This window comes from Acipenser ruthenus, chromosome 10 (assembly GCF_902713425.1).
Source record: "Acipenser ruthenus chromosome 10, fAciRut3.2 maternal haplotype, whole genome shotgun sequence".
NCBI lineage: Eukaryota > Metazoa > Chordata > Actinopteri > Acipenseriformes > Acipenseridae > Acipenser > Acipenser ruthenus.
Window position 1 is genome coordinate 35101114 of NC_081198.1, and position 17474 is coordinate 35118587.

At 38.4% G+C, this 17474-nt stretch overlaps 1 protein-coding gene across 1 annotated transcript; it reads left to right on the forward strand.

The window, feature by feature from the left end:
- The first annotated feature begins 408 nt into the window (after positions 1 to 408).
- Positions 409 to 17187, forward strand: glb1l (galactosidase, beta 1-like). The gene is made up of 16 exons (XM_034000736.3): positions 409 to 701; positions 2257 to 2426; positions 3309 to 3459; positions 4272 to 4332; positions 5146 to 5240; positions 5383 to 5563; positions 5718 to 5776; positions 6313 to 6434; positions 7106 to 7146; positions 7390 to 7508; positions 8052 to 8126; positions 8284 to 8373; positions 10823 to 10936; positions 12420 to 12551; positions 13317 to 13547; positions 14048 to 17187. The coding sequence occupies exons 1-16, from the start codon at positions 636 to 638 to the stop codon at positions 14249 to 14251; spliced, it is 1911 nt and encodes a 636-aa protein (XP_033856627.2). The 5' UTR covers positions 409 to 635; the 3' UTR covers positions 14252 to 17187.
- Positions 17188 to 17474: the final 287 nt, after the last annotated feature.

Sequence of the window (17474 nt, forward strand, 5' to 3'; positions counted from 1 at the left end):
GTATCATTTACCTATGCTTTATTGGACTTCGATGATAAAGGTTTCGACTAGAATACTTTAAAAAAGACTTCTAGTCAGAATGTTTGTCATTGAATATTAGCTTCTTTTAGTATTTCTATAATTCTTATGTACACAGGCGAGAGAGAGAGAGAGAGAGAGAGAGAGAGAGAGAGAGAGAGAGAGAGAGAGAGAGGTGTATAGATTATATAATTTAAATTACAAACATTTAGTTGTTAAATTACAAAAATGGGTCATACACTATAGTATATTGTATATAGTATAGTATATAGTATTACTTTCTCATACTCTCATACACGTGAAGGACAGTTACTTTACACAAATTTGTTTACATATCGTTTTACATGTTTTATCCAATCTGTCAGCACTGAAGCTAAATTTGCCATGTATGTAACTCGACCATGTTTAGGACCTAACAGAATCCCTACAGAATGAGCATCACATGACGTTCTTCACAGTACAGCGAACTTGTTTTGTCAAAACGGAGAAGTAGTTTCCATGATATAAATATCGTTAAACTTATATTTCAGTTAGAAGAGAAACACAAAAATATCGCCCTGGATAAATAAATTAACGTTTTACGCATTCGTTTACATACAACGCAATACGGTGTAATAATGGAGCTCAAATACGGTTTCGTTTCACTAGTACTGAGTTCATTTCTTGTGCTGCTTAAATTTCAGGTAAATTATTTTCTGCAATTTGTTTCTGTATTACTCTGTATTTACACTGTAGTTGCATGTTTATGTACTAGTATCGACTGCATATTTCACGTCCTAGTAACTTATTGTATTTATGATGTCTATGCAACACAGAGATATTATTATTATTATTATTATTATTATTATTATTATTATTATTATTATTATTATTATTCCACACATTTCACCGGAGTCGCAAAGTGAAACCAGTGGTGCAGAGTTTAACTCAAGCTTCAGATTATTTATCAATTTAAACCTACAGTAGTGGAAACATAGTGTACTCTGTCGTTTTTAAGGGCAGAAAATTGCAGAGAAAGAGGGTACAAAATAGTTGACGACATGAAGAAAAAACGTGTCATTTAAATGTACTATGTTTTAGTATTACTATGCCACTTGAGCGTGTTGGTCATTATACAATACGATTGTTGAGCAGTTAGTCTTTACAGATGTGGAACAGTATTGTACCTGTCAAATGATTGCATTAATTAACCTTAACAATTAAAAAAAAGATATATTTAAACTACGTGTTTTCTAAGTGTATGCATATGCATTCTTAGTAAGATATATATATATATGGTACAGAATCTTCCTTTAGGTCAGACAGTGTTGCGCAACTCGTTGACACGTGAATTAAGTGATCTTTTGACAGTATAACACATGACTAAACAAGGAACAGTTATTAAAAACAAGGGAAACTTGTGACCTGGAAATCATAGGGAGGTACACAAGCTCATGTCGCTGCAGGGTGTAGACACGTTCTATTTTACATTAAAATAACATTCGTTGCCGCTTGTTTTTACACTATTCAATTGTTCTTTGCTCCCAAAAGTATACTTTTTTTGTCATTCCCCAAAGGTACATGTTTTTCTTTTTCTCAAATGTGTGTTGCAGTGTCACATAAACCTGTGCAATTGTTATTTGTTGTTCGGTTCGTGAAAATGCTGAGTTATATCTCGGTTTTTGCTTCCACATTTCAGCCTTTTTTGCACGTGAAAAAATACTTCTTTTTTTTTGTTGTTGTTTTTTTTTTTTTTTTCTTAAATTTTCCGATACGTTTCTTCAACATGCTTGCCACCACATTACTTAGTCAAATATGCACGCTCCAGCTAAGTGAAAACATTTGTATTTAACTGTTGAATGTTTTTTTTTTTATTTGAACCACTGAAGCATGTCTGTTGTTTGTTACAATAAGCTGCACAATGTTTGCAGGATTGGTCAGGTTTCCTGAGGTGTTTTTCTGCAGATGTTGCAAATTTTTGCAGACACAGAGGACGCATATAAGAGTTTACTATTGCGATACCATGGCGAAAGAATATCAATTGTAGTAACCCAGAGAGAAAGCATGGTAAAGCACAGATAAAGGTAGTACAGACTATGAAAATCATGTTAACTTGCAAAGTTTCAGTGCAGATTTGCCAAGGGATACTTTTACAACAGTGTCTTAGATTCATTTAGTCCTGTGTTGAAACGAAGTCTGACACAGTTTAGAAGCTGTGCAGGCCTGGTTAGAATTCCCATCTCCATTTCCGTTTCCCAGGAGTCGGAGAGCCGCTCGTTCAGCATCGACTACAAGAGGAACTGCTTCTTGAAGGATGGGGTCCCTTTCCAGTACATCTCAGGGAGCATCCACTACTCCCGGGTCCCCCGAGTCTACTGGAAGGACCGGCTCCTCAAGATGTACATGGCTGGGCTCAACACCATTCAGATGTGAGTACACTCCACATTCTCCCCAGTTCACTTTAGCAATGAAAGGCTGAGTGCCAAGGCCCAAGCTTGGGGGAATCCACTTGTCCTGCACCTTTACATTTTATAAGCACCTTGCTGAAAATGTTATTAGACCCATCCACGTGCAGTCCCAATGATTTACACAGCACTACTGCAGAATGTATATATTAAGGAGATTTCATTTAAAATTTACAGGCAACCCACCCCCAGGAAAATAAGTTACGACCTAAGTATTTTAAGAGGACTGTAACACCTGGTATTTTTGGGGTCCTCAAAATGTGATTATGTCAACTGGCTTGTTGCTGAGTAATTATATATTGCTCTCAGAATTATGCTACCCTCCTTGTACTTTTAACTATTAACCTGGCCCCCTACAACACTGCCCCAGGAGATAGGAGAAATACCAAATTAGCCCAATGTAGTATTTCTTGCATACACACTTTAAATAAAAAAAACACCGGGGTGTATTGTCTGAACATCAGTTAAGATAACTAATATATCTAATATAGGAGGCAGTGTGGTCCAGTGGTTAAAGAAACGGGCTTGTAACCGGAGGTCCCCGGTTCCAATCCCGACTCCGCCACTGGCTCATTGTGTGACCCTGAGCAAGTCACTTAACCTCCTTGTGCTCTTTCTTTCGGATGAGACGTTGTTGTAAGTAACTCTGCTGCTGATGCATAGTTCACACACCCTAGTCTCTGTGAGTCGCCTTGGATAAAAGCGTCTGCTAAATAAACAAATCATAAATAATAATAATAATACTATCACACCCATACCAAATTGTTCTTTAATTTAAGACACATATTCATGTATACAATTTGATTCAATGTTGCTGAGAATCCCTTCGTTATTCTTGTGTTGCAGCTACGTGCCCTGGAACTACCACGAGCCGGTGCAGGGAGTCTATGACTTCAGTGGAAGCAGGGATCTGGAGAGCTTCTTGGACATCGCCAACCAGACCGGCCTGCTGGTCATCCTCAGGCCTGGGCCCTACATCTGTGCTGAGTGGGAAATGGTGGGTCTGACTGCAGTGTGATTTTCTTTTTTTCAATCTTTTACATATAAAACATATTAAGACCTGCAACAGCCCCAATAATGTTACATTTTACAGTAAATTATAATCCTTTGGTGTCATTTTGTTACATGAATTTCCTGTTTGTGTTCTTTATCATTCTGTATCAGTATTTCTGATTATTTTTGCAAGGCTTACTACTTATGTCTTATTTCAAACACCGGGTCATTTGTGAAGGGAGGTGTTTTTTTAAATGGCCACTAGGGCGTGCAATGATAATTTCAGAAATTCAGCTTCCAGAAGCAGACCCAGTGGTTGATCAAGGACAGTAATAGTAAACCTGGTAAATGGTGATCTAAATAATGATCTAGAGAAAACACACAATAGGATATTAAAGAGTTTACAAATTAAATATTAAGATGTAGGTCATATAAAGTATCCCTTTAACCTTCTATGCACTATTTTATCAGGAAGCAGGCCTTGTTGACAGTCCATATTTGTAAACATTCCCCAAACGTAGTTTTAACTGAAGGGACACTAGCTTCACCTCATGAATTGTAATACTTGAATCTGCTCTGTTGATATAGACACACTGTGCTAACCAGCCCTCTAACTCTGTTATTTACTGTCTGTTCTGCATATTAAAGTTGAGGTTGTTGCATTGTTCTTATATGTTGAGGCTGGGAACTGATCATTGCCATATTAACAGTTCATTAATTTCCAGTAATAGCAATAAATACTGATAATCATCTCCAGTGTGTTGTTGGAGGAGTGAAGTTTGAATGTGGTGACGCTACCATTTCTTTCCAATATAGGGAGGTCTACCCGCTTGGCTGCTGCAGAAACCCAACATTGTCCTGCGTGCCACAGACCCAGGTAGGGGCTCTCGGCAGATGTCTTTCTCTGCCCTGGGGGCCCGTCATCCATAACTTCAAACAAGCAGTTTTACTGGAAGTCTGCATCAGAAAACATATTGGTGTCTCTTCAGTTCATCTAAATAGTGGCAGACCTTAATACCACTGCCATTCAAATCAATAAAAAACTGCCCTGAATTGTATGTGTTGTAGCAGAAAGAAACACCCTAAATTAATTCACCGGCACTCTTACTGTAGAGGTGTTAGATGTCATGAAAGAGTGATTTTTGAATGGTTACAGTGGTGACAGTATTGAGTCTGTTTAGATCAATTGAATATACACCATTGCCTAAGAAAATCCTTTTTTTTAATATAGTTTCTTTTTAGTTCTACAGAATGTTCTTGTGCTCCCCTTGTGTTTTGAGGATCCAGTATACAAAACCAGGTTCTTTTCATGTAAATCGTGTTTGTCTTACCTGAACTTTGCTCCCCTGGTTAACACTTTTGGCTAAGTACGGCCCCTAATGAATCCTGCCTCACTGCCTTGAGTAAGAAGCAGTTGCTTCTCGTTCCCAGAGTGTTACTGGTATTACTTGCTTAGCAACGCAACTTCATTTGGTAACAGTGTGATTCGGCCAGCCATGTACTTGGATTTGAATGGAAACAAATAGATTCCAAAATGTGATCTGTCTAGGGAAAAAAAATCTTCTCTGAAGCAGTGTTTATTACTAGGACTCTCAACACTTGTTGGATAATACAGTGACTTAAGTGTGGGAGTCTTCTTAACCTGCTAGTTTAGTGAGCAGAGGCATTCTATTCCTGTTTCTTGCTGCAGATTATCTGAAGGCCGTGGACAGCTGGCTGGCTGTGCTCCTGCCCAAGATGAAGCCCTGGCTTTACAACAATGGCGGGAACATCATCAGCGTCCAGGTATGAGGGGACTGGCTTCAGAAGAGCAGACTAAAAGAAGAAGATGATTGACGGAAAGAATTGAAACTCTATAGAGTTCAAGACAGTCCTTTCGCAAGAACTCTGAGTGGCTTATTCTGATATTTTCTCCCTTGTGTGGCAGGTGGAGAATGAATACGGGAGCTATTTTGCCTGCGATTATAACTACCTTCGCCACCTGAGCGTGATGTTCCAGTACTTCCTGGGTGAAGACGCAGTCCTCTTCACCACCGATGGGAACACAGACTGGGAGATGACCTGCGGGACCCTGCAAGGGCTCTATGCTACCATCGACTTTGGGACAGGTAGGCCACGCTCCAGCTCGGGGTGGGGGTCTTTTAGACATCAGTTACTGAAATACAGCTCTTCAATGCAACATAAACTGAGAAGGGTTTTCTCTAAATGAGAAAGATCGTGACACCTTGGGAGTTAATCTTCATTTTCTTCTCATTCATTTAGACACCAATATAACGAAGGCTTTTGAACGGCAACGAAGATTTGAGCGAAAGGGCCCCCTGGTGAGTGACTGACTGACTGACTGACTGACTGACTGACTGACTGAGTGACTGACTGACTGAGTGAGTGAGTGAACTGAGCATTTCATCATTTAAAGGGCACATAACTAACTAATGGTTTAAAAAAATTATAATTATCTTACCTCCAACTAGCATTACAACTGTCTTGCTAGACCCTTATCTTTTAATTTGTGTAGATTTTGTTAAAGAAGCAGACAGAAGATGGTGTGTCAAATCATATTTTATTTTGTCTCCCAATGTATGTGCAACAGCATTGGTTAGTAAGATATGCTCTGCCCCCCCCCCCCAGGCACTAGGTTATGTGTGATAAAAGCGTGATAAATGTGTATACATTTCTAGGGGACTGGAGGGTATATGAAAGATAATTTTACTATAAGAAATAATTTAAAAGATAACTCTTTAAAAGAATAGTCTCTCTTGAGAAAGCCAATGTGTAGCCAGTCAAACCTTGCCTGTGGCATTCTGGGAGTTGTAGTCGCTTTGTGTGTGTGAAGGTGTGTGTTTTTATCGTCTTGCAGGTGAACTCAGAGTTCTACACTGGCTGGCTGGATCACTGGGGAGACAATCACGCCAGTGTGGAGACCAGCAGGGTCAGCAAAATGCTTGGAGACATGCTGGCCCTGGGGGCCAGTGTCAACATGTAAGAGACACGCATTACTTTAAAACAGACTAATTCCTCACTCATATCACATGGCAAGACACACTCCAGGATTGTACCATACAACAAAATAAAAAAACGGTATTGAGTATAGTTATTTTAATCCACACACACAAATATAAATACAGTTTTGTTTATTTCTATAGAGGGCACAAATCCAGTCCTCGAGGTCTGTAGTCCAACAGGTTTAATTAGTATCTTTAAATAATTAACACCTGGAAGGAGGTGAAATTGGTTCAGTTAAGTAGGTGGAACAGAGATCAGGAGAACTGCAGGCCTCGAGGACCAGGAATTCGCACCCCTGTCTTAAACAAACTATTCACAGAATAGACTAAAAGAGCACTTGAAAGGTAACCAAGAGGGGACCACCTTAGCATTTACATGCAGTGCAGCCCACATACTTGTTTGTTTCTACGAGAGCTTGTGACCCTTATAACTTCCGAAAGCCTTGATCTGGAATTTTTCGGGGAAAGAAACAGGGACAGTTACAGATTTTACAAAAGGTTTCCCCAAAACGTCCCAAAAATCTACCGACTGGCTGTTAGTAGATCTACAAGCATAATCATTGTGAGTGCACATTGATGTGATAGGCAAACACCCTTCTAGTATATAAGCACATAAAGAAAGGTATGTTTTTTGTCTACTCTTTGCAGGTATATGTTTCTAGGAGGCACAAACTTCGGCTATTGGAATGGTAAGTTTAAACCTAAACTTAACCTGAAAAACAAAAGCTCTGTACTTTTGAAAAATGAGTGTGCTTCCCTTGGTTCCCTGGGCAGCATCCAGTTTCTTTTAATTTTGCTCTAATAAAAAAAAATTAAACAGCTTCCTCTTTGTATATAATTACTTCCTGTGCTGTAGGTCGCATGGTCTGGTTGCTTAGATAGATGGAGTGAAATTGGCACAGGAAGTGATCAGGTGGTACTTTGTTTTCCAGGTGCCGATCAAGACAGCAGATACCTCCCGGTGACAACGAGCTACGACTATGACGCTCCGCTCTCTGAAGCCGGAGATCCCACTGACAAGCTGCTGGCAATCAGGGACGTCATCAGTAAGGTACAAATGGATTCACTGTGAGGAAACACTGTTTGCTGTGCACTGTGTGTGAGAAGCTCTTAAAACCCGACAGAAGAATGTACTCGAAAACAAAACTGGAACAAGACTGGGATTTTATAGATGGATACGGGAGAGCCAGCACCAGTGCTCAGTTACCACTGCCAGCACACAGTTTAAATCTGGTCCGCTGCAATGAAAAGAGGTTGCAAATTAAGATGGTCAATTTGTTTTTCTATCCCCTGCTGGAGAGACAGGGAAGGAATCAGTAATACAAATCCACAGAAAATCAGCACCACTAGGCTAATGCTGGTTGGTAACATAATAAATGACATATGAGAAGATGTCATCAGAGAACATATGGCATGATGATAAAAATTAAAACCTTATTTTTATAGTAGTTCCTAAGTTCAACCTTTTGTTTTTTTATGGGATTTTAAAAAGTTAATAGCTCTTGTGTAGGGTCTCTCTGTTTATAAGAGCACCTCTTATACAATAACATGTAGACAACGTGTTCACTATTAGTATTATTATTTCATCCCCCAGTTCCGTTCTCTACCAGAGGGACCGATGCCTCCTCCAACTCCAAAGTATGCCTACGGATTCGTCTCTCTGAAAAAGGTTAATCTCTTTTAATTTTTATAGATTTACTGTGGTACCTAGCCATCAATTAATTCAAGAATATATTGACCACACTTGTCTAAATCACAAAACTTCCATTAGAAAATTGTGTTTTAAAAGCAACTGGACTGAACTGAGCTGTCCATTCTGATTTTAGGTTGGCAGCCTGAGTGCACTCCTAGACACCCTGTCCCCACAAGGGCCCCTCCAGTCCCAATATCCTTTGACCTTTGAGGAGGTGAAACAGGTAAGACTGTCCAAGACCAAAGAAAACAGAAGTTTGTTGAAAAAATACTGTTTCAATAAGCCAAGATTAGTTCCACAGTCAGCAATAACCAGTAGGCCTCAGTATACCTAATTTTCCCTGACACAAGCAGACAGTACATTTCCTCTGGCCTATTTGGAGGGACGTACTGGAACCAGGCTATGAAACTTCAGCCTCGCAAGATATCTGAATCTAGGGTTGCCACCTGAAGAGCTCTAAAATAAGGAACACCATTGTTCAAGATGTTTTTGCTTGTCTGTACAGCTTTCTGTTGCTCAGCTCTGTTGAAGGCTATGATCTGCATTCCGTGGCTCAAGGCACTTCCAAAAATCACAGTGTAGTTCTCTTTCTACTCCAGGGAGGCTCATAAAACTTGGATTACTGTACATACTATATGATAGTCTCCATAGTGGTAAAGAATTATGCTTTTATGTTACATAACTTTGTTTTTATAGAAATTGAAATGTGGTAGATTTGTAATTTTTTCACATATTTTTGGAATATAAGGGTTAATTTCTCATTTATATATTCTTTTAAAAATGTCAAAGTTTGACAAGGGGTATGCTTCAGTCAAAACCTATTTCGGGATGTGCCAAAGTTCTGGCAGTTGGAATTTATTGGTTAATTATTTCTATCAGATAGTAGGACATTTCATTGCCATTTCTTAAAAAAAATAGCAAAATTGTTTAGAGGTACAGACCTATCAATCAAATCAATAACTAAGTGAGCTATAGCCTAGTGGCATTAAGACTACTAATGTAGTGTTTTAAGTATACCATTTATTTAAAAATAAATAAGTCTGTAGTCGCCCACCCAGGGACATAAAAATGTAAGAAATGAGATATATATACCTTATGAGTTCAGCATCATGTAGAACCCGAATTCCTTTGACAGTAATTGACATTCGCACAACGTGTCAGAAATATAAAACAAGATTTTATTTAAGAATAAAAGGGTGCACAACTAATCTAATATCACAGAAAGGAAAGGCTATTGGTTAGAGATGCTCATGAACAGTATACAGCTCAGTGATTCCTTAGTCAAATGATTACAACGACCACAACATTGTTAGCATACATGGCAAAGATGCTAATATTAATTATGTTTAATCACAAAGCGGTGTACTTTGCATTAGTATTTTCAATACTCCTTTCTTGTTTTAATCAATCATATTTCATATCAAAATTAATTCAACTTCCCATTCAGAACGGAATCCAACATTCCAATAACTAATTTATCAAATTAGTTTTACCGTGTTAATTTAGTTTAGACGTGATCTACCAAACTGACAATATGTTATCAACCTCAATTGATTCTATATTGAAATTAACTTAGAAATGGGGAAATGATCAAATTCTCTGCATTTATTAGGCAACACATTTGAATTATACATTTCAACAAACAAAATACATTTCATACACACTCCAAAATAGGAAGTTATATTCTATTCCTAGAACAATGTATCCACTAACTTGATAGCATAGAATACTTATACATTTTCAACAAAGAAGTCAGTCTTCTTGGGGTGATGAGAACACTGCAGTTTCTCCCATCTCTCTCTATCTGAAGTCCCACCAAAAAAAAATAATAAGACGGTTGTCCTTGGGAATTAGGCATTGTATTGCGTCGGCTCTCAGCAAAACAATAATTATTTTCATCTGTTGGCATCTGTTGATTTCTAATTGTCTTGCAACATTATCTTTGACTTCTCTGAAGGTTTCCAACTGGAAATAGTTCAGTTGATCAGACGTAACTCACAGTTCAAAGAATGCGTTGCAATTGAGAAGTTATGTAGTTTGTAAAAGTGTTCTTGTTGCAATTCTTTTGTACGGGCTACAGGACCTTCCAGTGGCACAGCTGCTGGCTTTTGCTTCAGTTCGTTTCGTGGTTGGTTATAAGCAGCGAAATAAAAACAAAGACCCGCTTTCTAATGCAGTGTCCTGTTTCCTGGTTCAGTCTCTCACAGGGCCCTCTTCAGAGCTGATTTGAGCCTCCTCAGCCTTCTCAGAACATGATTTGAGCCATTTTCTAGCCAACCTGATTCTACCTCCACTTCAGAAAATGACTTCAGACCATGACTTCTTACTTGTCCCAGTCTTTTGAATTAAACCTCAACCCGTCTTGATTGGATCGTTGAATTCATGGGTGGTGTTTAAAGTCACGCAACATGCCTAAACAACCTGACTTGACTGCACTGTCTGCTATACTAATAACTAGCACACTTTTTTCCCAGTCTCTCATCTATAATCTCTAGGCCACACTTCTCATATAAAGACTAGGTCACATAATTAAGGAGTGTATATATATATCCCAAATAATCCTCAGCACTAACTAGTCCACAGTGTCTCCTCCTAGTCTTGAAACAGATCTAGTGATGGTTACCCTGACTCTGGTCTCGCTCCTGTATGTGTGTGTGTTCTTTTGTTTCCAGTATTATGGCTACATGCTGTACCGCACTAAGCTGCCCAGGACTCTTGTGGAACCGACTCCAGTGATCTCACCTCTGAATGGAGTTCATGACCGCGGATACGTCATGGTCAATGGGGTAAGAGACTGGGGTTGAGGAGAGGTTTCTGTTGTCTGCATTGTAAGGAACTGTCTCCTGCTGAAGAGGAAAGAGATAACGTTTCAGAGATTAACAACCAGACTAGCAGTCCAGTTACTGAGTCCCTTAAACCTGTGTGTAGCGAGTGCAAGACATTAGCATTTTAGTTGAGGATACTATTTCATGGATTGCTGTTTGTTCTACAAATGTAGGTGGTTATTTTCAGACACCCTTGTGAGGGTAGTTACAAATATGTTTATTTATCAACTACATGGAAAATAACTCAAATAGGAAACCCTGTGGAAGTTGTGGCACTTAAAGACATTTTTATTGCAAGAAAATAACTTTTCTAAACCTGATTTATGGCCAAGGACACGTGAATAGAGTTATGGATTAGCGCAAAATGCTAAGAAAGGAGAGACTTCAGTTTTTCCATTGGTGGTATCAAACGTGATGATCCTTTGGGCTGTGTTGTAGACTTTGCTGCAGATTTCCACCCTCGACTCCCATGAAAGAGTCAGGGGCGGTAATCATGGAGCAGTGGTAGCTCCAGTAGAATGTCCTCTAAAATAATGTCTGGTAAAACTCTCCTGGCTGCCTATGTTGGTCCTAGACAGTGCTGTCGAAGTTTCTTGTTAATATTGTTCTCCAACCTTTGTAAATTCAACTAGATGTGTTAACTGGTGTGAAGCTTTGCATCTGCCTACAGTACATCTATGTTATTTATTTGATGTTCTTTGTGTGACACTCCTTGTGTACATATTGGCAAAATGTTTAAAAATAGATAAATACTCCTGTTTACTTACAACAACTCAAATACAATTAATGATAGTAGAATAATATGAAATGTTATATTAAAAAAATATGTTGATGTGTTTGTGTGCATAAAATTAGTATTTTCTTTGTGTTTTAAAATACTTCAGTTTGTCTGAGTTACCCCTTAAAATAGTACAAATGTGACCCTCTGCCAAAGCTAGCACTTGGGAAATTGCCTTCATGGTAAAACTTGGTTACAGAATTAAGAAGGGTGGATATACATCTATCCCACGTACAATTTGGTAAATTACTATAATGTAAAAACATGTTTACTGATTTACAGCTAATTTGAATGAAAGATAGAAATTCTAAAATCGTGTGTATATTCCGAGGTTGGAGATGGGTGAACTGCCCGAGGGACAGGGAGTTTGTTTCAGGATATTAGATCCCACCCAGTACAGCAGACAGGTGTGTAAGTGAGACCTCCATTTGTTAGTGGTGTAGCGTGAGCCGTCTTCACAGAACTTTTTATTTGCTATCTATGTTTTATTCACTTTTGTATACTTTTAAGATGATATAAAATAACATAGGTCAGAATATATTATTATCACACAATAATATATTACTGTCCAAAACCAAGAAGATATATATTGTTGTGTGCTGTATCAGTCACTGTGTGCACAGGCTCCTAGGTGCAGAAGCAGTAAAGCTGTCTGTGTTGCTGCAGGTGTACCAGGGCCTCTTGGAGAGAGACACCACCCTAGTGCTGAACGTGACGGGCCAGGCAGGGGATCTGTTAGACATCCTGGTGGAGAACATGGGCCGGGTCAACTTTGGCAGCCATATCAACGACTTCAAGGTGCCATTTTAAATAGCAGGGTTAGAAACTAGCACTAGTCCAACAACATTTCAGAACTAGCTGCAGGAAACCTACAAACTCATATGAGACTTATTCATTTTGTGATCAAATGGTTTTGAATCAATTACATTTTTTTAATTAGTTCTATTACACTTTTAATGTAAAGGTGCCAATACTTTTGTCATGAACAAATATTTAAAATTGCTTAACTTTTTATAAATGTAGTTTGTTAAACTACATTACATTGAATATTTTGGTCTTTGTCATATCAGTTAGTGGCTAATGTTCACTAAATGCTTGTGTTTACCATGTTTTCTTGAATGATCTTAAGTGTAGGGTGCCAATACTTTTGCCTGTGACGGTATGCTTATAACCTGTATAAAAACATTTTTGTAAAAATACTTCCTGGAATTCTTAGCATAGTTAACGGTATACCTTGATTGATTGAATGTAGCCATAGAACAGGCTAATAACAAGGGTGCTGTCAGTTATAACTGGGACTGGGACCCTGAGGACCTACCTTTCCAATCATGGTGAGACCTGGGTTGTTATTCAAACCTTATTATTTAAAACAATGGTGGTAAATTTAGAAACGCCAAAAGAAACTTTATAAATTCAATGATAAATATTCTGACTGTAAGTCTTCCTGAATTTAAGTAGTTTCTTTTGCGACTTCTAAACCCATTATCTCCACAAGCAAGAAACATGTTGTGGTGACTGACTTAGTATTGTGAAATGGCAGTTATTTTAACATATTTCCTTCAGGGACTGGTGAGTAATCTCTTCTTGGGGATGGACATCCTTTCCGACTGGCTGATGTACCCTCTCGACATCGACAAGGTCATAGCCAGTGGTTGGCCACAATCTAAGCTGAAACAGTCCAATCCTGAAGCCAGCATGACCGAGGAGTCCCCAGGACCTTCCTTCTACACAGGCATCCTGCACACCCCGGGAGTGGCCTGGGACTCCTTCCTGAAGCTGGGGGGATGGACCAAGGTGTGTGAGGAAGGGAGTGCAGGCAGCCTTGTAATCAGAAAGGTGGTAACTGTACCAAAAGGTGGAACTCAATGAACTGGAAGAAAAATAATTCTATCAATGTCACAGAACTCCAAAATGAAATTGTTTGTTTTTATTTTTAATACAGGTATTTTCCACCATCTAAAAGAGAACAATAATCGTTGCATTGTGCATAGCATTTGTAATGGAATGAACGGGGGAGGAGATATGTTTAAAGGAAATATGTAAACATTTGATGAAGTTTGATTTCTTCCACAGAGTTAGTAAATTTAATATGAATTCTCTGCCTTCATCCTATCCTATTACATTGGGTTTATTTCTAGTTAACTGTTAATGAGTTTGTAATAACAAAAGTTCACTTAATCTACAGTAAATATTGTAACCCCCCACTGACCCTGTATATATATATATATATATATATATATATATATATATATATATATATATATATAATATCTGTGTTCTCTCTCTGTCCTCAGGGCCAGGTGTGGATTAACGGGGTGAATTTGGGCCGGTACTGGCCCCGCAAGGGCCCCCAGCAGACTCTGTACGTACCGGGCCCCCTGCTCAGTGCTTCCCAGCCCAACAACATCACAGTGCTGGAGCTGGAGCAGGCTCCCCCGGGCCTGCGGGTCTTGTTCATGGACCGACCCCAGCTGAACAGAACCATGCTAAGGAGATGACATCACGGCACCATGGAAACGCAATCAGGGACAAGCATCTAGTGCCTGAGGTCATTTCATTCTGAATGAACATGCTTTTTATGCTGTTGCTGTTGCATACAGGCTATATACATGGTTGGTGAACTTCTTTCAAAGAAGGCAATTGGGACATTCAGACTGTTTTAGTCCTGGAATATTCAGAGGATGATAACAGTTCATTCTGTAAAACAAACATTCCCAAGGATCTCACGCTGTAAAAACACAGACTTTGTACTTACAATAGATTGTGGTGTATTTCTCAGTTTGAGCTTGCTTTATTTTTAATTGCTGACAATTCAGGAGATAATGTTGGTCAATATTAGGAAAGATTTACTGTTTTTTTTTTACATACAGCTCTAAAGTATCATGGTACTACACTCACACAACACAGCAATGAACAATACTAAATAAAAAACATTTTTGTAATTCATATGGTTGGATCAATGTTATCAGCATTCAAGATAACAAAACATTCAGAATACAGTAACTGTTTCACTGTAACACACAGCCTTTTACACATTTTAGGAGAATCCATGAGTGTTATTTACAGGTTGCACATTATAATAAGGTTTTTCATAGTACACTGTGGTTTTTTGATGTGGTTGCAAATTAGAGGTGTGTAACCCTAGTCATCTCAGTCATGCGCAATACACTCAGGATGTGTGTTGTACACAGGATATGTGTTATATGAAAACAATGACTGTATATCTTCATTTTGATCATTACAAAGGATTAGGTTTTGTATTGCTTCAAGCAAATGGAATGTCATTTTTTATTACAATATGCTGTTGACTCAATTAACCAGTGGCTTATTCTGTATTTATTTGTGGCTTGGATGTATTTACGAAAAGCACAATTGTATTTCCATAGTGAATAATTTGTTTTGTGGAGTTTGACGTTGGGTCATTTCTTGCCTGAAATTATCATTTTTTTTAGACCTGCAGATAATCTCTATAACTTGTGTTTTAATCTGTTCAGCTATATTACGCTGTAAAAGGCAAGTTTCAGGTATGCCAGGATAAACAATGACCAATATCATGGACCACAGGGTAGCAGTCAAAAAAGCAGATGGCTATACTTGACGTAAGGAACTTGGTTAGTTTTATTTTTATACAATTGTAACTCAATATATGACATAAAACTATAGATATCGAAACATAGGTTAAACATCTGAATTATTGTTTGTGTCCTGTAACTTCCAAATACAGTCAAACAAGCTTTTAAGGAGGTCACCTGAAATGCTGAAATGTATACAGATTCGACTGTGTACGTCATCAAACCTTTTCTGCAAAGTAGCTGTATGTCCTTGAATGAGATTATGTATTCCACTGCAGGCAGCAGGCATAGGTTTTGTATGTTTAATGTAAACCTGGTTTGTTTAATGGAAATTAGTATAGTGATGATCTTTCTGTCACCATCTGCCAGTCAAATTAGTTCTCTTTGGCATCCATGCAAATATATATGCAGCAGCTCTTTCTTTAACATCAGTGTAAAACTGATCAATCCATCATTAAGCTTCTGTGTCAGCATTTAACCTTCAGAGTGTTGTACATGCATTCTTTTTTCATTATTAGCAATTTTATATTAACTTAAACTGTTGTGCTTTGTTCTGTATTCGGTTCTTTTCCCATATTGGAGTCTTGCCTTCTAAAGGCTACTTGTGCTTTCATTTCATACACACTTGTATTTCAAACCAGAAATAAACACATTAAGAGTGAGCTACATCACATAAATATTTTTATTTTTATTTTTATTTTTATTTAGTAGTTGCCAATTATTTTATCATTTCTTCCTATACCCCCTTTGCTTCTCCGCCACCAGCAGATTAGCTGTACCCCCCCTCCGCTCCCCTGCTTCCAGAGCCCGCTCCTTCTCCACCCTTGCCCCTCAGTGGTGGAATGGCCTCCCCACGAATATCAGGACTGCTCAGTCCCTGACCACTTGCCAGCGCCTCCTCAAGACACACCTGTTCAGACAGCATCTGTAAACCTCACAACTCTCGACTATACTGGACTACATGGCACCCAATTGTACCAGTACTTGCATCATCTTGTACTTGCACTGGGCTGCTCCATACCTTGTCGTATTCTACTACTGCTCTTAACTATAACTACTTCCTCTATCTTGTACTTGATTTTACTCATAGTTATGCATATTCACATTTTTTTTATATATATAATTGCTCTTATTTGAAATCATTCTCATTCATTCATACTTACTTCGTGCTCGTACTGGACTTTACTCGTATAAGCAAATATTTTACTATAAGTTAACTACTCTTAGTCAAACTCGCTCTAAATGTAATTATTTACTGTTTTCTTTATTTTGCTCTTATTTGAATTTGATCCTATTTACTACTGCTCTTATCTGAAATGTGATATTTTGTAATGTGATACTTTGTACTGGGATATTTTGTAGCAATTTGTACGAAATAATGATGTTGTAGCGCATATAATTATAGCACATGGCTTCCTTGTTACTGGTCGAATACCAGCCAAAATTTCCCATTATACGGTATATATTAACTTAAAACCAATCTTTATGCTAACACCTCCAGGCATGTCAAAGTTTGTAAATGGCGCTGTGCATCTGACTGGTGCCTTTTAAGCTGCACAGACCTGGTCAGCATTTGAAATCAGGAAATGAATCAGTCTTTAGAGGTGGCACCTCTTGTTGGTCAGTATCTGTGGATATAAACAGTCCGGTGAGCGGTTCTATTCTAATTCGATTCCTGTGGCATAATGTGCCCATTTTATTCAGATTGGCACGGGGATACCTCCAATAACCAATACAGACCTCTGTGCAATGGTGGGAAGTATACCGTTTTTCATTTACTCAATATGAAGGACAAGAGCTTTTTTTAAGACTTGAAATTATGTCTTTAGAACATAATTAATTAAACTGTTTAAGTTTTTGTTCTCATTTTTCATTAAATCTTTGTCTTTTTTCCCCCCCATTCAAATTTCCAAGTTTCCCCCATCAAGTTTTTCCCCAGTCACCACCCTATCAAACTCAACAAGTAAAAGTCAATCAGATCACTCCTCTGCATCAGAAGGAATTCCAGGTATTTCATTGTTTGGTCACTTTTGAACAACTAATCACATTTTTTTTTCCTCTCAAGTCCAGTAGCCTGTGACTGTTTTATAGAACGCCTTTAACCAAGACAGTCTTCCTAGTTCTCACTGGCATACACATCACTGCCCCA

What these genes read in the sequence shown, in the direction of transcription:
- glb1l (XM_034000736.3), top strand. Translation starts at nt 636, where the DNA reads ATGGAGCTCAAATACGGTTTCGTTTCACTAGTACTGAGTTCATTTCTT. An exon ending in GATACGTCATGGTCAATGGG is followed by an intron (nt 10,937 to 12,419) that starts GTAAGAGACTGG and finishes GTGTTGCTGCAG; the next exon opens with GTGTACCAGGGCCTCTTGGA. An exon ending in GCCATATCAACGACTTCAAG is followed by an intron (nt 12,552 to 13,316) that starts GTGCCATTTTAA and finishes TATTTCCTTCAG; the next exon opens with GGACTGGTGAGTAATCTCTT.